This window comes from Narcine bancroftii, chromosome 4, assembly GCF_036971445.1.
Source record: "Narcine bancroftii isolate sNarBan1 chromosome 4, sNarBan1.hap1, whole genome shotgun sequence".
Taxonomy (NCBI): Eukaryota; Metazoa; Chordata; class Chondrichthyes; order Torpediniformes; family Narcinidae; genus Narcine; species Narcine bancroftii.
In genome coordinates, this window is record NC_091472.1 from 26,747,999 (window position 1) to 26,773,999 (window position 26,001).

The window sequence follows — 26,001 nt, forward strand, 5'->3', positions numbered from 1 at the left end:
AAAGTTAGTTCAGATATGAAAAATTTGAAGGTTATGGGGAATGAGTACAGATGAGGGGTTGAGTCCAGCATTGATTAACCATATTATTAAAGTGGCCAATCTTTGGAGTGTGAGAGGAGAGGAGTTTGCAGGGAGAATGTACAAACTCTGCACAGCACCAGATATCAGGATGGAACCCAAGTTCCTGGTGCTGTTGTGCCTCAAGTTTACTGATTTGATGAGTGCCAATAAATTACTCCTCAATCTTCCAAGTGCAACTCCAATGAGGCCATGCTTGGATTTACTGGCTACTATTGCCACAAGTCTGTCACAACCAGATTTGGGCACTATGTTTTCATTTTAATGAACCAATTGGGTAATTTGATGCAGAAACTACCAACTAGTCATGGATTATATCCATTTGGTTGCAACAATGATAAACATTGATAATTGGTTTAAAAAATTTATTAATAGTTGAGAACAAATAAGAAAAACATCAGACCAATTAATCACACCACCAGTTCACCCTGGGTTATGAACACACCATCCATACGAACAAGCTTTTGGGAAGCCAGTGGACTGGTTAGGGATGGAATTGATTGCTGAAACATTTCCATCTACCTCCTCAGCCCAACAGAGCTGCAACAATTGGGGTCTGGGTTGAGCTAAGCAGATTTTCCCACCTTGTTGCTCTCCTATCACAGACATTTCTGTGATCCTCCCACATTATTGATTTTCAACTCACAGAATTGGAAACTCATCCTAGCCTGGGAACCTCTTTTGTATCGAGGCTACACAACTGTCCATGACTCATTGTTCAACCTGAACCAAATCGGGTAACAATCCTCAAATATTAATTTGCAGATATGAAGATAAAATTCTGAAATTTCAACACCACTAATTTAACAGCAGTGGCATCAGGTACATGTGAATCACATGATTTTTAATACAAACCTTTACTGTACATATAAAAACTACATTTATAATGCAATTATAGAAGTTCATCCAACATGGCTTTCAGAAATAACTCTGCAATGACTCTCCAAGAACAACTTCGAGCTGCTGGATCACTTTTTGACAGTTTCTCTCCACTTCCTCACATTCATCTGAAAAACAAGAAACAAAATACTGAAATCAAAACTGCTGAAATGAGATAATTCATTTACAAAAGAATTTAGAAAGCACAAAGTCATGAGCAAAAAAAAAAGGATGGAGGTACTCTGCAGGCCAGGAAACATCCCGGGACACTCAATGTTTGGGTCAGGACATTTTTTTTCTTGCAAAGTTGTCCAAACCCTCACTGTTCACAGCCAACATCACAAAAGGATCCTCATTAGCCTGGTCACTTTCTCCTCTCATGCAACCTTTGGGAAGAAGGTGCAGAAGGCAAAAGATCACATCTCAAGGATTGAGGTTTATTTCTAAAGGCCATCAGGCTCTTCAATCTTCCCTTGTTCTGCTAATCATAACCAACTCCTACACCACAAAAAGGTTTGCCTGCACTAATGTAACACTTTTTTCTTCTATTATGGTAACTATGAATATTATCTTTATTTATTATCTCTTTAACGGATGCTATTGTAGTTTTTATTCAAGGTATCTATTTGGCTGCCACAAAAATTTTGTTGTGCATGAACACTATCTTCTTCTTTGGCTTGGCTTCGCGGACGAAGATTTATGGAGGGATAATGTCCACGTCAGCTGCAAGCTCGTTTGTGGCTGACAAGACCGATGCGGGACAGGCAGACACGGTTGCAGGGGAAAATTGGTTGGTTGGGGTTGGGTTTTTCCTCCTTTGTCTTTTGTCAGTGAGGTGGGCTCTGCGGTCTTCTTCAAAGGAGGTTGCTGCCCGCCGAACTGTGAGGTGCCAAGATGCACGGTTTGAGGCGATATCAGCCCACTGCCGGTGGTCAATGTGGCAGGCACCAAGAGATTTCTTTAGGCAGTCCTTGTACCTCTTCTTTGGTGCATCTCTGTCTCGGTGGCCAGTGGAGAGCTCACCATATAACACGATCTTGGGAAGGCGATGGTCCTCCATTCTGGAGACGTGACCTACCCAGCGCAGTTGGATCTTCAGCAGCGTGGATTCGATGCTGTCGGCCTCTGCCATCTCGAGTACTTCGATGTTGGTGATGAAGTCGCTCCAATGAATGTTGAGGATGGAGCGGTAGGTGATGCCGGTAAAGGACCCATGATTCGGAGCCGAACAGGAGTGTGGGTATGACAACGGCTCTGTATACGCTAATCTTTGTGAAGTTTTTCTATACATTATACATTGACAATAAACTCATAATCATGTTTAAAGATAATGATTATCTTTTAATCATGGCTACAGCGACAGACCAAACTGCTGGATATTTCCACCATTTTCTGTTATTTTAGATTTCAGCAAATACTGTTTTTTTAATCCCCACACATTGATTTTATGGAATTTAGTTCGTAATCAGGTAGAGAAATGAATGCTCAGAAAAGGGAAGTGTAGTACATATTCCTGACCTGGGTAAAGAGAGCGGTATTGAAGGGAAGTTTCTCCCAAATCTATGGCATAAAATTGACTGGAGCATATCAGTAGAACAAGACTGAACAAACCTCCATTTTATTTTCCATTAATGCACTGAGGAAGGTGCTATGGGCCCAGAGGACCCCAAAATCCAGCAGCAATAGATATTCACCAAGACAAATGGTGACTTAAACAAAAGTTGCTTTTAATTATCTTTAAACATGAAAACAGGATCAAACTCTAACTTATTACTATTAACTTAACCCCCTTCTAATTCTAAGTGCATGAGTATGTAATGTGTGTGTAAAATTTCAGAAAAGTTATTTGATTCACAGTCCAACCTCATTTCTCACTCCTCCAAGTTCAGGCAATTGTATACTATGCAGGGAATTTAACATTTATGAATTTCACCAGGCTTTGGGGCTTGAAACGTAAATGATTACCACTCAGGAAGGTTCTTTTTGGTTTTCAGAGACACAAACTGATACCTTCCAATCAGCCACTTCAGGGTCTTGCTGAAGAAACTTGCCGCATCAAGGTTTTCCAAATAATAACCTCTTTCTTTCAGGTCACCACAGAGTTCTTTTTCTGTTTCCTTTATCTCAGGTGAAACATTATACATCCAGCCCTCTCCTCTTGTATGGGCCACAAGAGCTTTGACCAGGCTGAACCAAGAACTCACAACCTGTCTTCAAAATGGGGTTTTTCCACAAGCTTGTCAGCTTGTCCTGTTCCAGTCCCAGCTGCTGCTGCTGAACTATAGAACTGAATGCTCTCTCACTCAGTGAAAACCACATGACCCTCTTAGAACAGCCAACTGCACTCAGACAGGCCCAATCTTCTGAGTCTGTTCATTGGTTGCTTTCCAAAACAATAATCCATTTACTCTACAGTATGTCCAATTAACATCTACTTGTGAAGTCCTTATAGGCATCCTTCAAAGTTTTTGCAAAGGCACTTGGAGCTTGGACTGTCTTTGTTTGTAACCTACACTAAAAAAACCTGCCACAATTTATCTCCTTTAAAACATATCTATATACTATGTCAAATATATCATAATCCGTCACAAATGAAAATTCGGGGAGCATGAAATATTCTGCTCTTGATTTCATATTACTAACTCAGATGGAATTTCACTTACTTTTTTACTGTTGCAATATGCAGGAGATGTCAAACACATATTTCCAACTTAGCTACAAATATATTGAACAGTGACTCTCCCCTGCCCCCCATTCGATCTGTTTTCAAAACTTGAAAATATCTAAAAGTAATAGCATAATAATGAAACACGTTACATTTTTAAAAAGATTTTAGTTGAGTCAGAATCTTTACCTTCCATCAGTTCTGCCAAGAAGGGGATGGTTTCAGGCAATAATACCATGTAGTTCTCCTTCAGTTTACCAGCTAATTCCAACAACATAATGAGAGCAGAAAACCTCACCTGCACATTAAAACAATATTTAATCCTTTCCATAATCATAAGGTAAGAAGTATAATCACTCAAAAATGAGGTTGCTTAAATCACACATTGATAACCAAAATGGTTTTGGAATGAGATTTTTCAAAAACATTATCATTTGGGAATCAACGCAGAAAAGATTAGGTCAAACTCTTCAAGTTCACGCACTTCTGAAAGGACAATTTTAAAATTCCATGGTAACAGGCCTTCTGTGCCGCCCAAATACCCCAATTGACGAACAAGAGTGCAAGGAAAACAGAGCACCCAGAGGAAACCCACACAGACATGGGGAGAATGCACAAACTTACAGACAGCGCCCAATTCAAACCCCAGTCACTGGCACTGCAACAGCTTTGCACTAATCGCTATGCTAAATATGCCACACACTTTTCTAAATGTGAGTTTCACCAGTTCTGAGTACACAGATGAACAATACAGATGAAGAGAGTAAAGGAAGCGCATTCATCTGCATTGAGCATCAAAGACCATTGATCAAAGCTCTACCACCCATACTTTCCAGCAGGGGTCAGCGGACAGCAAGCAGGAAGAAAAATGTTCGCTTACTTCTGACAAAAAAAATTAGGGATTACTCAGAAAAATTTGGGAAAAAAAAACAAACCGCTGGAGGAACTCAGCTGGCTGAGCGCCACGTTCCTCAACTAAGTTCCTTGAGCAATTTATATATTTTTTTCTCCAGGTTCAGGCAACTGCAATCTCTTGATTTGTTCACGAGATCACTTACCAAATCACAAGATCTAAATAAGTAAATTTGGTGATTTCTGGCTCAGCATCTGAAATAAATGACTACAAGAGGCATCATCGAAAATCTAACTTTTTGCGAATATTCTTGGGGGAAGTATACACTGACCTAGAAATAACTTGTTCAAAAGTGCAGGCTAAGTGTTTTTAAATCGCAAATAAGGAAGTGCAATAAGAAACAAGCACATCCCAAGAATTCAAAAAAAGCACAGCTAATTCTGTACAGATTGAATCTGTCAACTTTCCAATCTCTGGGTTAGAGCATTGTGGGCAAAGAGTATTCCAACAAATAGTGATCAAATGAAAATGGGTTCTTGGAAAGAGTCAAGTTCATTTTCATCTGATTGTACAAGTATATCTTGACAAAACACCGTTCTTCGGCCCTCAGTTGAAAACATGCAGACACACAACCAGACAGAAAACACGTTCAGACAAACAATACATATGCAGGACAAGGATTCATATACACTAATAAATAAATATTGTTTTCATGAATATGAAAGTCTCGGATGGTTAGTGTGAGGACTTCCTTTGGTCATTCAGCACTCTTGCTGCCCATGGGAAGAAAGTTATCACCAAATCATCCAAAATTCTTAAAAAATATTTACATGCTTAATATACAGTTAACAGGTATGCGTCTTTAGGACAGGAATCTCACTGTTTGGATCCTGGGTGCTTACCTTTGGTGAGCTGTGCCTTGTTTTAAGCAAGATCTGATAATTCAGTGGTTTCCAGAGGGAGTCGTCATTAATTGCAACAGAAAACTGAGTAATACATGGGATAAGATGATTGGTTATTCTATCCTTGTACTCCTCCTCGCCTCCCAGCATGTTTTCCAGCTGTAAAGAGTAAAATGTTCAGAATATGTTCATGGTCGTCAATACAAAAGCCATTCCAGAGTCTCATGTCACCTTACATATTTCACTCTAGATTTCCTCATGCCAAACAAATAAATCCCATGGAGATTACAAGGTATGTAATGACATTTGACTCATTCTTAAAAAGGTGGTCCATATTTTTGGTGAGGTGTTAATTCTGATTTTGCTGTACTCTATGTTGCAGTGCAACCAACATAATTATTTTAAAAATGTAATTTTGCAATTGTAAATCAGTAAACACCAACAGAGAAGAGAGCAGATGGAACCATGAAATAAAAGCTGAAGAACTGCTGCATGCTGTGCCTTCCCGAAGTTAGAGGCTAGTTGTTCCAGACAAATCCCAATCATTTATGTCATTCCTTTAACATCCCTTTTAGTACAATGTTCTTTTTAAATGTAGTAACGTAGAAAAGTCAAGCAGTGCACAGCAGGCTCATATGACCCCAGTTTAACATTTTGTTTGAAAGCCAGCTTCGCTACAAGTACGACTTGTTCACACCACTGGAGGGTCAGCCAAGAGTTTGCGCCCTTATCTCTGGAGGGGAATTTGAACCAAACTCTCGTTAAATTTTTAGCTGGGTCACAGTTGAGCAGCTGCAGTTGAGCACCGCTTGAATAAACCAAAAAAGGAGATTCAATGCCATAGCCAGGAATCCCAGTTAAGAATTAAAAGAGGGAATTTGGATAGATAAGCATGCAGCAGTAAGTGTAAAAGATGGAGGGAAGACAGATGGATCAGAGGTTGGTTAAGCAGCACAAATATGTGGAGTAAATGAGAACAAGGTTGGGTAGAAAGAAGAGCAGGAAAGGCAACATTGAAATGCCAAACAAGTGGTGAGGAACTTGGTACAGAACGGTAGCAACAAATTTGCTTGAGCTGTTGTCGAACAGATCATCCACTCTGATTCACAAGGCAGGAATAAACTTGGAGTAACCAGAAGAAACAGCAATAGAAAGAGTGCAGGAGGTAAATAATAGATTTGCAGGAGTGCATTATATTAAAATGTGTCTGATACATCTTTACCATGGATTCACTTTCAGAATCAATAATAGCTGAATCTACTAAAATAAAGTACAAAGATTCTCCAAACCATCGTGCTCCCATTCTATAAATCTTCAACTTCATTTAACAAGAACCAGCACAGAAAAGGCCCTTTGGCCCACGTTATCTGCGCTGATCATGCCACCAAATTAAACCAATCTATCTTCATATCCCTCCATTCCTTGCATGTTCACTTGCCTGTCTAAAGGCAATGCTTTTTACTGATCACTATTGTATTTGATTCCACCTTTTCCTCCACCCTCAACCAGTGTGTGTTCTGGGCACCTGTGCAAAAATACTCTCTTGCAAATCTCCTTTAAATTTTCTCTCTCACCTTAAAGCTACGCCTCTCCTATTTAACTAAGAACAGGATTCTGACTGTGTACGCTCTGATGCTCCAGAGAAAACAATCCATTTGTCAACTTTCTCTTATAGGTAATACTATAAAAATCCAGACAAATCCTGGTGAACAACTTCTGCACCGTCTCCAGAGCCTTCACATGACTCCTGTAAAATATCAACCAGAACAACACAGAGTACTCCAAATGTGGCTTAAGCAAAGCTTGCTACATGTGCAACACCACTTGCTGACTTTCATACTCAAATGCCCCAAATGATGAAGGCAAGCATTTATCATTCCATTCAATTGTACTGCCACTTTCTGGGTGCAACACACTTGCATCCCAAGATCACTCTGTACATCTTAGCGACCTGCCACTTAATGTACACTTTCCTCTCAAATTTGATCCACAAAAGTGCAACACCTCACACTTGTCCGATTAAACCTCATCTGCTATTTATCTGCCCCTAACACAAATGATCCATGTTGTGCTGTAGATTTAGCCTCATTACCCACATCTCCAACACTTTTACAGTTGGTCTCAAACTTATGAGTTAGCCCATAGTTGGTCTCAAACTTATGAGTTAGCCCATCATTATTTTCATTCAAATCATTTATGTCTATCAGAAACAACACAGGTCCCACCACAGACCTCCTGTCAGAGAACCATCCTTCTACCCTCTGTATCCTATAGCCAAGCCAACTTTGGATCCAATCTACCCAGTCACTCCAGACCCCATGTGTATTCATCTTTGGGATCTGCCTACAATTAGGGACCTTGCCAAATGCTCTGTTGAAGTCCATATAGGTTACATCCACCAGCCTGTAGTCATCAACCTCCCTCACCACTGTCTCAAATTTACAAGTCATGACCAGCCCTAGACAAAACCATACCGAATACATTTCACCCAACTGAAATTTTCAATGAAGAGACCATATCCATTGCAAACTTCCCAGTTTTGAGTGGATTGTTATGGCAATAGAGCATTGAGGAGGGTGGAGGTGGTGATGTAAACAGGAGAGTGCTTTCCCAACTTTTAGATGAAAGTCAAACTTGGGTTGGGTTATTTGTTATAAGGCAAATGTTATTGTTCTTTGTAGATTTCCAGTTTACATTCTCCATAAAAGATTTTAGTCAGAAATTGTTGATTAGAAAGATGAAGATTTTTGAACATGAATCATGTTGCTTTAAATGCATAAAGAGAAAATCATTTCCAGATCCAAGGAAAGAGAGGGTCATATGGGTAACTCCACAAAGGAGCTGAGTTTGGCATGAGCAAATGGCATACTTCTGATGGTTTTTCTAGTATATGTTCTTTATAGCTACACACGTCATTTTGCATTAGTCATCAACATAGATTGTCAAATAAAGAAAAGCTGTCAGATAATAAGAACTGTATTAAAGTGAAATTCACATTATGAAGCTGGCAAGTTGATGGAAGAAATTTTGGAAGGCAAAATGAAAAACACATTACAAACCTGATCCACTAAAGGCACCATGAGAGTATCAGCTCTTTCCTTACTGACAAACCGCTGGGTGTCGAACAGAAAGATTTTGTACATGCAGTCAGTGATGAATTGAAGTAATAAACAAGATTTTGTTGTGTTGTTGCCCGAGTCAAAGAAACTTTCATCTATTTTGGTTAAAACAAAAAAGAGGATTATTAAACTCAGTACAACACACAAGTATTTCTGCAGTTGATCAAAATAATTGCACTATTGCTGCCAATAAGATGCTTAAAAGAAACCATTAATTCTGATTTTGGCAGATAAGTTTGGGAAAATGCATTGCAAATCCTTCATTGGTCATAAAGTCTGACCAAGTCTTCTGTCCAATAGCTCCTCTTCCAGTTTAGGTTCAATTCTTTCATTAAAATATAATTCAGAGAGTACATTCATGTCACCCTCACTGACCATTACATTGCAAGATTCAATTGCATGAGACAAATACCATTTGCCCTTTTAAGAAATGTGCCGCCATTCTGGTAACAATTTTCCAAAGATTAACAGTTCTGAAAGGGCTTCTACAAGATTTAATATTGAAAAGCTAATTGATTTCAACTTTACCTGTCTTGGCAGTATTTGTCTGGTTCAGAATTTCAGCAAAAGGCTTCACTAGCTGTCCAGCAAAAAGGGTGAATAATCCTTTAAGCTTGTCTGCAACGCAATCTGCCAACCGATAGAATGTAATCAATCGATCTGTCGAGAATCCCTCAGATTTGCTCCAGTCGAATAGCTGATTAGAAGCAAACCATAGTGGTTACAAAACAACCTCCAGATATTTGTCTGTGAAATTGTGAACTAAATATTAATAAGATACCTTAAAGAACAAGGGCCTGAAAGCAACCTCAGAAAGCTTCATTATCATACCAACAAAACAATCAATAACGTAACCCTCAATTTCACCCACTTTGTTCAAGTCATCCTATAAAGAGAAAAAAAAAGAAAATTTAGCCATGTACATTTTAAAATAGCATAGAAAGAGGATTGATGCAACTCACGATTTAACTTTGTAAGTATGAATGTGTAAATGCCTCCATCATCTAACAGGAAGGGAGATTGGAATTAGCTTGAAATGATTTAAAGGTCAATTTAGGGATCTGGTCAGAAATGATCATGTAAAGATTAAAAATGATAAATTGCACATGGCAACATTGGAGATGGTCAGACAAGCGTAATGCGTAAAAAAAGCATCCAAGCACAGATTATAAACTGTTTTTTTTTGTGTGAATTAGTGGTCAAATTAAAGCTTAATGTGAAATATGACCACATTTCAAGTGCAATAAACAGCAAATATTCAAATTCAACAAACAAATGCAGCTGATATTGTGCAACAACATCCAATGGATAACAATGAGATGAATGACTCAATAATGAATTTCAGTGGTCACTCTGAGGAATGTTGGTCAAAATAATAGCAAGACTTTTCCAGCTTTCTACAACCACTTAGATCTAAATATCCACAATTAACAAAATTTCCGTTTGTTCACTTTACTTACAACAAATCTGAGTTATTCACTGTCCCATTAAATTTATATTTTACAATACTATCCATTTCATCTTTAAGATTTTTGCTTCCGTCCTCTTTCAGCAAGGATTTCACACTTTAAAAATCTATTGTACAAAAACAAAATTCCAAAAGCCCTAAATCCTAATTTGCACTGTCTGCTTAGCAGCTCAACCCTGCCTCAGTACTGGGAAGATCATGACCTCAAATTTTGGTCTTAAGTTTCCGGCCATAGTCACCAGGCAAGAGGCAGGTCTAAAACAGCACATGTCCAATCCCCAGTCATTAAATAAATGTGTAAATGATACCATCTCATATAGAACATAATTCCTCAAGTTACATTTAGAAATGAATTTGTATTATTGTAATCTACCTCATTTTGAAAATGAATTATTCTGTGCATCATACCTCCAAATGATTGGCTCTGAAATCCAGGGCTTTAAAGAAGAATGATGTGAGCTCAGATTGATGCGAGTTCAACTGTTCTTTTTCCATGTGACAAATATGTTCCTTCAGGATCTCAAGAAGTGGGCCTAAGCAAATCTAGAGAAGATAACAACATGTCAGAAACTACGACTGTTTTCACCTAACTAAAACCAAGCATCTTATAAATTCTCCCATATCTCCTTGAAATCATAGTTGTCAATCCATCTGTGCTCAAGAATAAAATAAAAATCAGTCTGACCCCTGCTTTCCACTGTTACAAGATCAAACCAGCAACCACAAAGAAGGCATATCACACAGGGGTAAAGATGAACAATTACTTTACTAACAAAAAAATTCACCTTCAAACTTTAATTCAAAATCCCCCCGTTTTATAACAATGTCCACTGGTTAATATGCAAATCTCTATAACAGTGTAAAACTAATAAATTCCCCAGCCTAAATATAACATATGTAATTAAAGTCTAAGTTATATTTCCAACCAGCCCACAGAAACAAAACAGACACAAAACACACAAGACTCACAAAACTTCGATCTCAAACTTCGATCAGAAACAAAATTCAGTTTGTTTGGTAAACTGAAGCCAAAAGATCTTTGAGAGAGAGAGAGAGCACAAAATTCAAAGTTGTCTTGTGTTGCTGCAGAGAGAGGAACCATTTGCTTGGTCCGGATCCTTCTGCCTGCCTTCGGAATGTTCATCCTTTTTGAAATCCCAACATTCTAAACTGTCCACCAGACCACAACTCATGCTCTGGGCCTTCTTCCACTCCACAGCACCACCCAGTGGTGGTTTATCATCCAAGTCCAGAAATTCTTTTCATTTTCTGCACATGCTCAGTCCGTCTCCCACTCTCTCAGCAGTCCACCTTCACCTTAGCTCTCTCAGGCAAACACAAAACCACACCACACATAGGCCAATACCCAACACAGAACTCTGTAACACCACGTCGCTTCTACTTTGCATCACGAAACATTGAACAATCCACTCCGCGGCCCTGGCAGATGATAAAAATCACAGGTGCCACCAAAAAGATGATTAAAAAGTAGAACTGCATAAAAGAGGAACTAAGAGATGGGGATCTTCCAGAATATTGGGTTTCAAATCATGTGCAACTTTCTCGCCTAAGTAACAGGTAAACACAAAGCTTAAAAGCCAAGGACAAACATGAAATTCAGATTTGTTATTCCTCATAAAAGCATTCACAAAAACAGTAAAATACGAGACCAAAGCCTATAAATTTTACTAAAAATAGTATTCCGCAAAAATGAGATTTTCCTAAACATTTAGAATCTTGCACCAAAAAAATCTCAAAGGTTGCTCATAACAATCAAATATTACAAAAATATACCCTAATGTATAAAATGTAACATGTTTCATTAAGTAGAACACCACTATATATTTCATAGCCATCTTTTAAAATAATAATTTTAGTAAAAATTGTGCAAAAATTACAATTTCAAGTTAGCGATAACCCAGTTTTAAAATTCACAATAATAAATGCTGGCAGACTTTCGTGATGTTGCTTCGCATCCAACTCAAATAGTCGAGAAATAAAACAGAAAATCGCTAACCTGCCTGGTTTCCGCAAGTTTATCATAACACTTGCTAATTGACGGCAAAAGGACACGAGATGCTAACTTTGTGGCCAGTGTTGTTCGAAGCGATGTTAAACGCAGATCGAACTGTGATGAATGGCTTGCCTTGGCAGCAGTCTTGCTCAACTGGGTGATCTACATGGAAGTATAATTTCATGGTTATTTCAGATTCATGAAAATAAAGACGAGTTCTTTGGTTTTAATGCAACTGGAAAATAGTGAATGAGCTTACTTGTACTAGAATGTCAAATAGGTAAGGGCTGATGAAATATGGCAGTGTTTCTACAACTCTCTGCAATGCTGTAATAGCACTTAGAAAATAGATCTCATTGGACACCAGAGATTTCTGCTTTTTCAAGGTCTTCAAAAGTCCTGGCATCAGCCTGTACAAAATAAACCCATTCTCATAAAGATTTAACATTTATAACACAAATTGGTCTCTAAACAAAAAATCAACTGAGCAATGAAGTCAAAAGGCAAAATGAGAAGCATGGTAGGGGTGTGTGTGTGTGTGGGATTTGCTGGGAGATGCATTGTATTGCACTTTTTTTTTGTAGGACACTCCCATAACTCATCTCGAATAGCGCTACAAGAAACAATATGCAGGATATCAAAGTACCATTGGTGACGTCAATGAAAATTGCTTGTTGTGTATTCTGAATAACTTTCACACCTTGGAAGTTGTGGTATTGCCAGTGCCTTGAGGGCAGTAGTAACTTCAGCAATGCCGAGTAAGGCATTGCCCAGCAGATTCCTTTCCTCCTCTTCACTGTCCACGGCCACAAGGTTAACAGCAGTCACTAGCACAGGCACAAATAATTCCTGGTGTCTTGTACCAAAACACCTGCACAGGAGTTTTAGGCTGAAGAGGGCTGTCTGACGGTTAACAGCCTGTTCCACTTCGATTTCTTTACAGCAAACGATGTTCAGAAGATCCTCAATTAGGCTCAAAAGCAATTTTACCTGGTGAGAAACAAGACTTGAGCTATTTGTGTGAAATAAAAAAAAAATTAGATGTGCAAAGAATGGGTCGAATGAAAGACTGGCAAAGTGAACTTGAGAAATAGATTCTCTTTTTCAATTTGGCACTCGACAGACTTTAAGACTCACTGATTCAAATAATTTGATGTTATTATCACTGTCCCATCATTTCTTAGAAGGCATCTGTTGGCAATAACTTTGCAATGACCAGATAAGGAAATCTGCCACCCTTATTCATTGTATACAATTTCAAGCTCCCGCTTCAACTTAAGGAAAATCACAGATGGTTAATACATGTTTTGAGTTGTCAGCATAATAATAGCATAACACAAATGTTTTAAAACACAACTTCAATGGAGCCATTTAAATAATTTAATTCCAACTTCCATTACCACCCATTTTCATGCAGTACAATTCCTTGTTAGGTACTTTCCACCCAATTACAAATTCTTTTTGTTCTTTCTTTTCTTCCTCACCTCTTTCATTGAAACTTCCTTAAACCTGCTACGTATTGAAACTTTTGCCAGTTGTAATGGAAGGTTTAATCATCTGAAATGATGCCTCTTGCACCTTTCTCAATAGCTATTGAACGACCAACTCACCTTTTCCAGATTGAATGAGCCACACTGTGAGATGAATTTAAATGCTGAGTATGAGATAAGGTAGTTCACACTGAAGCAAGGGAGGGATAGGATGGGAATGCGGTGGGGAGGTGGGGAAAGCATGTGGAGAGAGCCAGCAGCTCAATGGATTGACACACTTTTAAAGGTTGCTGGAGAAAGTAAGAGTTATTAAATCAAACACAGCAGCTCACATTATTTTTGTATACATTACCACTGCCTGGTTAAAATATAAAGATTTTTAAAAAAAAGATCAAATTGCAAAAATGAAAACTCACCTGATGTCCCTGCCACATTGTTTTGTGCTGTTGGAGCTTGTTATTGAGGAGATCCATGGCTTTGCGTCTAACAGACGGTAAGCGATTGTTCATCAGTCCTCGTATCACTGGAATGAACGTTTCCGTGGGCAGCAAGGCATTCACCTGTTTCAAAGGTTTAAGGAATCCTTAGTAGTGACCAAGTCAGGATAGTTAACATGCCAATCTCAACTCAAGCTGCCCAAAGGAGCATTGAGCTGCCAAAGAAAATGAGCACTCGGGACACGAGAAACTTCCTTTCCTTGAAATAGTGTAATGGGACCTTCAAGTTCACTTGAGAAGCAAAGCAGAACTTTGGTTCATTATCTTAGATAAGAAAGGTCACTTTTGCAGCGCTGCACATATGACAGCTTGAGTGATGAAGTTTTCTATTCTTAAGAACTTTCATTGATATAGTCGTTGGCCCCTTTCAGGGCAAACAACCCAGGTTGGAAGGAGTTTGTAGGGTCTCCAGGGTTTATAAGCTTCCTCTCGTCCTCCAAATACACTGGATTGGTAATGAGGTGACACGGTTTATGGCTGGAAGGGGCTTCTACTGTGTTGTATTGTTAAAGTGTAAAAAAATAGTGTGCCCTATAAACAGACTGTAATGAACTTGATAAGACCACATGCAATACAGTGAACATTTTTGCACCTCTAATTGAGAAAGGATACCTTTTGCCTTAGAATTAAAACTAGGGGAGGAGTCACGCGATGGAGTAGTGGCCGGACGGTGAACTCCAGCCCTCTCCAGAAAAGTCGGGAAAAACAAGAGAAAACACAAAGGCACAGAAATAAAAGTTACAGAAAAGTGAGTATAAAGGTGGAAAGAAGATGGCGACAAAAAAAGAAAAGTCGAAAGCAACGGTAAGAAGAGAGGAAGAGAAGACAAAGGAGGAAAAAGGTGAAGGCCTTACCTGTCCGAAGAGGCCCGCTGCGGAGAGAGAAACCCGCTCCCTCAGGTCGGTAAATAATGGACTACAAAAATGGCTCGCAGAGCTGAGTAAAAGTGCGCAACCGCGCATGCGAATGAAAAAAAACACACCGACGGGAGGGGGGACCAGCTGGGGAGTCGATCTCCACAGCCGGCAACGACAGCTGCAGAACACCTGCAGCAAGAAGAGACCACAGAAGACAATAGAAACAAGAAAGAAGAGGAGGAAAGGGCAACAAAGAAACAACAGATGGCCAACCCAGAGGAAGAAGAAGAGGAAGAGTATGGTGAAATAGAAGAAGAAAAGAAAGGCAAGGTAAAGGATATACTTGCTCTTATTAGAGGATACATGGAATCATTTAAAGAATGGCAAACACAGGAATTTAAGGATTTAAGAAAAAGAATAAACAACACAGAAGAGAAAATAAATAAAATGGAGATGACCTTAACAGAAATGGGAAAGAAAATGGACAAGATGGAAGAGCGGGCAGTAGCAGCAGAAATGGAGGTAGAAGACTTAAAAAAGAAATTGGAGAAATCTAATAAAAAAACTAAAGAGACACAAGAACTACAAGCTCAAAAAATAGATACAATGGAAAACCATAACAGAAGAAATAACATAAAGATAGTGGGCCTTAAGGAAGATGAAGAAGGCAAGAATATGAGGGAGTTTATAAAAGAGTGGATCCCTAAGACCCTAGGATGTCCAGAACTACAGCAAGAATTGGAAATAGAAAGGGCACATAGAGTATTGGCCTCTAAACCACAACCACAACAAAAACCAAGATCTATTGTAGTAAAATTCCTAAGATATACTACAAGAGAAAAGGTACTGGAGAAGACAATGGAAAAAGTAAGAGAGGGCAACAAACCACTGGAGTATAAAGGGCAAAAAATCTTCATTTATCCAGATATAAGTTTTGAACTCCTAAAGAAGAGAAAAGAGTTCAATACAGCAAAGGCGATATTATGGAAGAAAGGGTATAAATTTATACTAAAGCATCCAGCGGTATTGAAAATATTTATTCCAGGACAACAAAACAGACTATTCTCGGATCCAGAAGAAGCACGAAAATTTGCAGAACAATTACAAAAATAGACTGAGGGAGGAAGACGGGTAATGAGAGTTAAAATGATCACAATTGATATGTATGTGGGTAAAGACAAAAATAGACTGAGGGATGAAGACGGGTAATGAGAGTAAAAATGATCACGATTGATATGTATGCGGGTAAAGAGGTATAAGAGTGAATAGAGACAATGAGCATACGTGAATGTATCTGTACTTAGAGGAAAATATAGATAGTATAGACAAGAATTAATAAGGGAAGGTAATGGAATAGAGAGAATAAGGAGGGAATTAAAAGAGTGACCTTTGTGACATATGAAAAGTGAAATCTTTTCTGGGGGAGGCGGGGTGGGGGGAAATAGCGGTCACTGCAAAATCAGTTGACGCTTGCGAGTGGATTCGCAAATCCAAATGGAGAGGGGAGATGTGGTTGTCCGACAAGGGATAAAGGACAACTCAGGAGGTGAATGGGAGATTGGGGATAAATAAGATAGAAATAGGAGAATAAGGAAAATGTTGGATGTTGTAGGAATGTTGTCTTATAAAGAGTTGAAAATAAGAAAACAGAAATGGAAAAGGAGGAAAGGTGATGATGGAAAAACGGAAAGAGAAGATAAACAAAATATAAAAGGGCTACGCTGAACTATATGTCTTTAAATATTAATGGAATACATAACCAAATTAAAAGGAATAAACTACCAAATTTAAATGAATAAATGTATTCCATTAGAAAAAATAACATATTGGTTAAGAAATAATATTGAAATATTCGAACAAGTATAGGAGCCTTACATTAAATACAATAGCGAAAACCTACCGGGGACAAACATTACCTAAGTTGATGGAAGGAGAAGGAAAGAAAAGAATGGACTCAGTAGAATTTCTGGTGTAATTTTGTTGAATGACAACATTGTCTGACTGGCTTAATGCAACCTAGATTGTATACCTAAAATGGATGAGAGGGGGGGGTGGGGGGGTGGTTTGGGAGGAAAGGGGGGGGGGAGAAAAAGTCACTGTATATGTGTGAAAAAGAAATTGTGTATGTCATGGCTAATGTGATTTATGGTGTGAAAAATTTAAAAAAAAAAAAGAAGTAAAACTAGAAGGATTTAATAGATGGATTCTAGATTGAGAGGGCAATGGCATATGAGGAAAGGTTGAGAAGATTGAGTCAATGTTATCTGAAAATGAAAGGCAACCTGGTTAAAATGTTCAAATTTGAGTGACCCTGACACCGTGGATGATGTTGAGGGGAGTTTAGTAATAGGATAGCAGAGACTCCAGAAAAGGGGTCAGACCCTTCAGAGCAAAGAATCCTGAAATTTGTGAATAAGTGGAATTTCCCCCCCCCCCCCCCCCCCACCCAGTGATTGAGCACATCTTTTACACAGTTAAGGGGAATGGGTAAGAAATTGGAATTAAGGTCAAACACAGAGGATAGAATCTTATGAAAAAGTGAGTTATGCCAACTCCACCATTAAGCTGTGCTGCATAAAGACTATTGAAAATGCCTGCAAGTTAGCACATGCGAGTTGAAAAGGCAACCTACTTTATCCAGAACATCATAAGACCGGTTGAGTAGAGCTCTCCAGAATTTAGCTGTTAGTTGTTCAGTATTCTCCTCTACGCTGTGGGCAACCACATTAATGTAGTATAGAATCTCCTCCAGTAAACTAGGGGAACAAAGAAGTTACAATGCACTTTGGAACCAGAGAAAAATAACAACAGGTGCAATTTCATCACTAGGGACAAGAGATTACACAAAAGTTAAAAAAAACCTTAAACCCTCATCATTTATGCTTCAAAAATTATACACGATAATAATTTTCTTTTTCACAAAAGGATATACACAGATGGACATGTAGCCTCTGCAGTGAGATTCCTGCATTATTTACTTTCAAGTAATACAGTATCTTCTTGGCTGCATGTAATGTTAATGAAATTTAAATAGACACCTGGACACCAATAGCATCCAGGCAGCAGTGGCTTATAAAATAGATCAACATCTGAAATAAACTACAGATGGATATTAAATGGAACATTTGCAGTCAAATCTGACTGGAGAGGAGAGCAAATAACTCAAGTTTAATCCATAAAGCTTTCCAATGTCACTATTTTCTTCCATCTTGTTTTAATTCTTTCCTGATGGCAATTGACTGCAATGTTCAGGAACATTCCTTGTTGATGCACAAAGTTTACACTACTGTATTAGTGATTTCCCACTACTCTGGAGGTGATTGAAAGGTTAGTTGCGGCTGAGTACAAATTATCAGATAGATTTTGGATTTTTTTTAAACCAATCTCACAATTTTTCCAAACATACGTACTTCAAAAACGTATAGGTTGTAGGTTAATTTGGGCGGGACGGGCACCTGGTTGCAGTGAGATAATAAACAATAGGTTGACAAAAGGCAACCTCCAACAAAATCCAAGGGTCTCAATAACAGGTGCAAGAGCTGGTAATTTGAGATTACAAGAGGAACTGCATGAGAAACCATGAGTCTGACTGAGAATGATCACATTGTGTCTTTTTGATGGTTGGCAAGATGGTTCATAGTATGAATGCTACCGCAAAACACTGAATATCGTGGCTTGTTCATCACAATAAATTCTGATGCACTGTGCAAAACGAGGGCAGTTGTATATTGTCTTTTCATCTGAGCGTTTTTGAACAAAGCTGGGTGTTCCTTTCACCAGCCGTCAGTGGTGATTTTCTCCTACAAGTGCAAGTTAGGCACCATATACAGGATCAATGAGAAGTCCATATGGTATTTATTTGCTATTTTGCTTTTTGAGAACGCTTGAAACTATAATGGCCGGTGTTTGAATGTTTTGAGTTCAGATTTGCAACTTTGCCATATTCTGTTTACATTTTAAAATTTATTTCTGCATGGTAGACGCCAAGTCCGGCTATTTAAACCCGTGATATCCAACACTTCACCAATTATAAAACCAACAAATGGCATGACTGGTGACGTTAGGCTGGCCAAGGATCTCAAGTTTTTTTTGCTCAATTTGAGGTGGTAGGAGAAGAGGTGGATGTGACACACTCACTGGCCTATAATGGTCATGTCCTCACTGTGGTGAGACAGGAGTGTCAGGCAGGGTGCTTAAGGAGTGTGCGAACACTCATGAAGATTTTTCAACAGCTCCCTGTCAAAATCTATCATCCCACCATGCCTTGAGGCTGCTACAATCATTCCACTGCCTAAGAAGGTTATCAAGGGCCTCAACGATTATTGTCTTGTTGCTTTAACACTGGTTATTATGAAGTGCTTTGAGAGGCTGGTTTTGCAGCACCTTAAAGCCAGTCTCCCATCCACCCTCGATCTCTACCAGTTTGCTTACAGGGCTAATAGGTCTACTGTGGATGCTATTGCCACTGTTCTTCACTTAGCATTGACCCTCATAAACAACAGGGATGCTATGAGGTTGCTTTTTATAGACCTTAGTTCTGATTTTAATATTGTTCTTCCAGGCAAACTTGCAGATTTATGATTTTCCAGATCGATTTGTCTATGGATTAAGGACTTTTTAAACAAACCGTTCCCAGACTGTAAAATAGGCACTCATTATTCCCCTACTCTCACACTTAGCAATGGTGCCCCACAGGGCTGTGTGTTGAACCTAATGTTGTACTCTCTTTATACCTACGATTGTGTCTCCGAGTATTCCTTTTATACCATCAAAATCTGCGGATGACATAACTGTGGTTGGGCCCATTTCAAGAAGCAATGAGAAATCCACAGATTGCCAATGTGGTGATCAAAACAAGCTGGTATTGAATTCCTTGAAGATGAAAGAGCTCGTAATGGCTTCAGCTCCATTGTATATTAATGGGGACTGTGTGCAAAGGGTTAGGATTAAGTTTCTGGGAACATATTAGGCTGAGGATCCTACTTGGACTATTAAAACCACCGCTATAGTCAAGGTGGCACATCAATGTCTCCATTTTCTGAGAATCCTTAGGAAAAAAATTAATCTCCAGGAGAAATTAGTGATGACTTTCTATCACTGCTCTTTTGAAAAAGTGTACCAACTTATTGCATTCCCGTATGGTTGGCCAGCTGCACAGCAGCAAATAAGATGGATCTTCAGAGGGTTATCAATACAGTCCAGAAGATCATTGGGTTTTCCTCATCTTTGGAGAATTTATTTCGATCTCGCTGTATCGGGATGGCAGCCAATATCCTTAAGGATTCTACTCACCCAGGCTATCATTTGTTTGACTTATTGTACATTAAATCAAGGATGAACAGAATCAAGAACACTTTCTATCCCAGTGCCATTCAAGAATTAAACTCTTGCCAATTAGTGCATTTGTATTTATACTGTTTTAATGCTGCTTTTTTCTTGCCTGTTTTTATCTGCTCTTGGATGTTGTATTGTGAGTAACGCGGTTGTGCTTTGTTAATTTTGTTGCATTTTCTTACACAATGACAATAAAGTACTCGCTTACTTATTACACCTAAATTAACCTACAGCCCCAAATGTTTTGAAAGGTGGGAGGAAACCAGAGCACCCCGGGGAAAACCCACCCAGACACGGAAAATGTAAAAACTGCTTACTGACAGCACTGGATTCGAACCCTAATCACAGGTGCAGTAACAATGTTGTGCTATCCACTGTGCAAAACGTGCCAACAATACTGGCCATAGGCTTACTGATAAATCAGTGAAAGGGAAGGAGGAGAGCCAACTTACCCATACGCGCTAACAGAAAACATACTTGGTTTGTGACATAAGTAGCATAATCTACTATCTAGTGGCAGCAAAGCCCAGACAAGCAGTGGTCTGATTCATTGTTACACCACTTGCAGCAGTCAGGCTTCAGTCATATAGAATTAGGCACAGTACAGGCCCTTCGGCCTACAATGCTGTGCCGACATATCTAAACCTTCCTCATTTCACACCCATAATCCTTTATTTTTGTTGCGTTCTTGCGCCTGTTTCAGAATCTTTTAAAAGTCCCTATTCACCTGCTTCCACCACCACCCCTGGCTATGCATTCCAGGCACCCACTACTCTGTGCAAAAACATCCCCAATGTCTCACCTAAACTTTCTTCCTCCTACCTAGCTCTCATATTTGCTACTGTCACCCCAGGAAAAAGGTGCTGGCTGCCCACCCTATCTATCCCTCTCATAACCTCTATTAAGTCACCTCTCATCCTTCTTCACTCCAAAGAGAAAAGCCCTAGTATTGTTAACCTCGCCTCATAAGACACGTTCTCCAATCCAAGCAACATCCTAGTAATTGTCCTCTGCACCTGCTATATAGCTTCCACATCCTTCCCGTAATGATGCGACGAGAACTGAATGCAATATTCCAAGTATGGTCCAACCAGAGTTTTATAGAGGTACAACATTATTTCACGACTCTGGAACTCAATCCCCCACTAAAGAGTGCATTACTTCTCTAATTTAAAATTAGGAATTTAAAAGTGATGATTTTGATCGTAACTCATGCTGTATGCTAATATCTATGTTCAAAATAAAAGAGCTTATTGAACCAAATCAGGCTTTTTCTCCCTCATGGAATTATTAACAGAATGCCCACTGAAAGGTTTTGATAGGACATGAGAATAAGTGCAAAATGTATAATATTCAGTTATAAGGGAATGTTCTCTCTCAATTTGTGCAAATATACAATTAGACATTGGGTAGGCAAGGCAATATAGTTAATTGAAGGGAAAAAAAATTGCTTATAGGATATTCACCACCACTAAATACAGGAAAATATAAGACAGATTATTATTATTTTTAATCAGTCCTCAATCATTTCAAATGAATTGATTACCTTTGTTCAATATTCTGCAGTGACCTTTCTTTCGAGGTATCGCAATCTGCAACCTGATACAAAAGTAAGGGAATAGTGAGCACACTAGGCATCTGGTAGGGTTTTTCTAAGCATTGAATCCACACAAATGTTCCTCCAATTCATTCTTTGCCCACATTTCTCCTATAGCCCCAGTTTTTTTTCTTCCTCATGTCCCAGATGTAAAAAAATATTAAAACAATGAAATTCACATTGAGGAAATTTAGCTTGATTTGATTTTCTATTATCAGGTTAACAGTATTATTTGGAGGAAGGTTAGCATATGATTCCGTGGCAAAGCAATTGTGACCTTCAAAACCACAGTACCTTGGAATAAAAACAGAAATGCCCTGAAATAGCAATGATAGAAATTAAATGCACTGGGCACTGGAAATCCAGCAGAAAAAAATGAACATCTGGTAGAAATGGTCAAGAGGCCAAACAGCAACCAGCGGGAGTGAAAGACATTAGGGAGTAAAGGGAAGAAAGAAGCGCATGGCACAAAATAAAGAGGATGGTAACAGATAAGTGAAGATAAGCAGAATGGTCTAGAGCACGACAACATAAAAAGGTGAAGCAATTTCGTTCAATGAAAATACAGTAAAACCCCTGGTATCCGGAATTCAGCCTCAAGCAACCAGCAAAAAAAAGGAAATTAAAATTAAAACAAATAAAAGTAAACTAATTATGTAAAAAATACACAAGTTTAAAATTGGTGTGCCTCGCTGCTGGTTCGCCAGTTCACCACTTGCACGCCAGATGGATTCGGCATGGTATTAGTAGACTTGCCTGGTGAGCAGAGAACAGCGGATCATGAGGCAGCAGATAATGTACGAGTCAATCTCAATAAACCAGACAATATACTGATCTGGCATCTATAATCCCCATATGATGCAGCCAGCCAGGACACTCTCTCTTGTGCTCCTGTGGACCATTGTTAGGACGGTGGCCAATAGCCAATGGTTGATACCAGGGTTTTGTCGATAGCAATGTTCTGTGAAATGCTCAAATGCATAGTGATCAAAAACATTTGGTAGTACATTGATAATAATGTGGTACACTTTAGAGGCATTCAAACAAAATAAATGGTAAAACAAAACAAGAAGCACCTACAAAGCAACAAAAGTGTGGTTATCTAAAGATTTCAAACAAGGATCCCAGGGGTTTGTTGGAAAGTGACTAATAAGACAGGTTGGGAAAAAATTGCAAAGTTCTTCAGGAACAAAAAAAAATGCGCCAAGAAGTAAACAGAGAGACAATAATTAAATGGACAAGAAACAGGCAAGTTTAACTTGTAACAATGTTTTTCGTGGTGGGGTGGGGCAAAATGGGACCCTGACGTCAACAGCGGGCAAATTATTGGAAAGAGTCCAAAGAGATTGGAAAAACATGTATTTAGGTAGCCAGGGACTGATTAGGGATGGTCAACATGGGTTTGTGCATGATAGGCCACGTTTCGCCAATCTTACAAGTTTTTGAGGAATTTTCCAGGAAAGTTGATGAAGACTGTGGATGTTGTCTATGTGGACTTTAGTAAGGCTTTTGACAAGGTCCCATATTGGAGTTTAGACAGGAAAGTTCAGACGCTCAGTATTCATGGTGAGGTACTAATTTGGATTTGACATTGGCCACACGGGTGAAGCCAGTGAGTGTAATGAATGATTGCTTCTCAGACTGGAGATCTATGATTAGTGGTGTGCCTCAGGGATCAGTGTTGGGACTTGTCATTTGTCATCTAAAGCAATGATTTGGATGATAATGTGGTAAACTGGATCAGCAAGTTTGCATATGTCACAAAGAATGGAGGCGTGGACAGCAAGAAAGGCTTTCAAAGCTTGCAGAGGGATGTTGACCAGCTGAAAAAATGGCAGATGGAATTTAATGTAGACAAGAGTGAAGTGTTGCATTTTGGAGGGACAAACCAAGAAATTAAATACATGGTAAATGGTAGGGCCCTGAGGAGTGCAGCAGAACAGATGGATGTGGAAATACAGATACGTAATTCCCTGAAAGTGGTGTCACAGGTAGATATGATTGTAAAGAGAGCTTTTGGTGTATTGGTCTCATAAATCAAAGTATTGAGTACAGGGGTTGGGATGGCATGGTTAAGTTGTACAAGACATTGGTGAGGCCAAATTTGGAGTATTGTGTGTAATTTTGGTCACCTAACTACAAGAAAGATATCAATAAGATAGAAAGAGTGCATAGATTTACTAGGATGTTGCTTGGACATCAAGAACTGAGTTACAGTGATCGATTGAACAGGTTCGGACTTTATTCCCTGGAGCGTAGAAGAATGAGGTGAGATTTGATAGAGATATTTAAATTTATGAGGGGGATAGAGAGAGTTTCTATCAGTAGACTTTTTCCACCAGGGGCAGGTGAAATTAAAAAAAAGCCCAGAGGATAATGCATGATGTATGAAAGGGGAAAATTTAGGGGGAACTTCTTCAGAGAGTAGTGTGGATTGAGCTTCCAGCTGAAGTAGTGAATGCGGGCTCAATTTTATCATTAAAAAAATTTAGACAGGTTCATGGATGGAAGGGGTATGGACTGGATGAGCTAATGGACTGGATGCAGGTCAGTGGGACCAGGCAGAATAGTTCAGCACAGACTGAAGGGCTGAAGATCCTACTTTCTGTGTTGTAATGTTCTATGCTTCTAAAAGCAAAGAAATAATTTCTTGTGGAATGATAATAGTTAATACTGGTGAAATTGATCTAGTTAAGATCAAACTGCCCAATAATCTTTGGCAACTGGACTAGATTCTATTCACGATCTTCAATTTTAAAAACTCAAAATTTTGATCAGAGGTAGAGGAATCTGTAGAAACTGGGAAACTAGCAGTACACAGTACACAGAGATGCTTGAGGAACATCAATCAAAAGCAATCCTTTCGGTTCTTCCCTCTTCCACCTGTATCTACCGAACACCTCCAAGCATGTGGCTAATCCCTCATTTCACACCCCCCCCTCCCCCACCTTCTTCATTGGGTATTTCCCTGATTTTGGGCATACCCAACGAAGGGCTAGGGCAAAAATGTTGATTGCCTTTTACTTTCCATGGATACTGCCATGACCTGCTGAGCTTCTCCATCATGCTTGTGTTCTGCACAGTTTCTGATCATCATTCAATCGGAAACAAAAGCTACCTTGCCAATAAAACTGCTGGAGGCAAGATGCTGAGCCATGAATGAGATGGAAAGAAACTTGAAATGCCGTAGCTCTTTGGCCGTGTGAGTGTCCACGTTGAGCAGTGATTCCACTTCATTTGGCTTCCCCGCTTTCTTCTTGGGTGTATTGGCTTTTCCCTGTTCCTTGGTTGCTTCTAAATGAGTTTCAAAAACAATGAGGAATATCCAAAATGAATGCCATGTGTATTGGTCTGGAATTCTAAGAGTTAGGGTAATATACAATAAACAAAATAAAAATCAAATTTTTACATAAATGGAAAGAACATCTATGCCAATATTGAACAGATGGCAGGTTTCTAAGAGCCTTTGCAAACTCCTGATATCTGTGTGAGTTTCCTCCAGGTGCTCTGCTTCCTTACACATTCCAAAGACATACGGGGTGAGTTAATTGGTCACGTGAGTATATTTAGGTGATGTAGGCTCATGGGACGGAGGGTACAGGGTCTCTAAATTAAAATGTCTCAATTAGATGGAAAGGATCTTAAATGGTTTTTTTGCATCAGTATTTACTCAGGAAACTGCAGAGTCAAGGGAAGTTAGGAAAACAAGGAGTACGGTCATGGAATCTATACAGATTAAAGAGGAGGAAGTGCTTGTTGTCTTAAAGCAAATAAGGGTGGATAAATCCCCAGGGCCTGAAAAATATTCCCTTGGAACTTGAGGGAGACTAGTGTAGAAATTGCAGGAGGTCTGGCAGAAATATTTTAAATGCCCTTAGCCACGGGTGTGGTGTTGGAGGATTGGAGGGTAGTTCATGTTGTTCCATTGTTTAAAAAAGGCTCCAAAAGTAACCCTGGAAATTATAAACTGGAGGCATTGTGGACAGTGAGGAACAGTGTGGACCAACTGGAAAAATGGGCTGATAAGTAGCAGATGGAATTTAATGCAGAATAGTGTGAGGTGCTGCATTTTGTAAGGACATACCAAGAAAGGACAAACACGGTAAATGGTAGGGCACTGAGGAGAGGGATCTGTGAATAGAGAATGCCTGAAAGTGACATCACAGGTTGATCGGGTTGCATAGAGAGCTTTTGGTATATTGGCCTTCATAAATCAAAGTACTGAGTATAGGAGTTGGGATTTTATGG

General features: G+C 39.1%; 1 protein-coding gene across 4 annotated transcripts in view; it reads right to left on the minus strand.

Annotated features, from left to right (window-relative positions):
* Positions 1-429: 429 nt before the first annotated feature.
* Positions 430-26,001, minus strand: part of heatr1 (HEAT repeat containing 1) — a 112,816-nt gene continuing 87,244 nt past the window's right edge. For all 4 annotated transcript variants that reach the window (XM_069930991.1, XM_069930989.1, XM_069930988.1 and 1 more), the window contains 14 exons: positions 24,872-25,047; positions 21,703-21,755; positions 17,455-17,578; positions 13,885-14,028; positions 12,679-12,968; positions 12,238-12,388; positions 11,982-12,140; positions 10,373-10,507; positions 9,278-9,382; positions 9,025-9,193; positions 8,437-8,591; positions 5,378-5,536; positions 3,812-3,920; positions 430-1,085 (listed from right to left, as the gene is read on the minus strand). In XM_069930991.1, the coding sequence (XP_069787092.1) occupies positions 997-1,085; positions 3,812-3,920; positions 5,378-5,536; positions 8,437-8,591; positions 9,025-9,193; positions 9,278-9,382; positions 10,373-10,507; positions 11,982-12,140; positions 12,238-12,388; positions 12,679-12,968; positions 13,885-14,028; positions 17,455-17,578; positions 21,703-21,755; positions 24,872-25,047 (2,018 nt within the window). In that variant the 3' untranslated portion in view covers positions 430-996. The remainder of the gene's footprint in view (positions 1,086-3,811; positions 3,921-5,377; positions 5,537-8,436; positions 8,592-9,024; positions 9,194-9,277; positions 9,383-10,372; positions 10,508-11,981; positions 12,141-12,237; positions 12,389-12,678; positions 12,969-13,884; positions 14,029-17,454; positions 17,579-21,702; positions 21,756-24,871; positions 25,048-26,001) is intronic.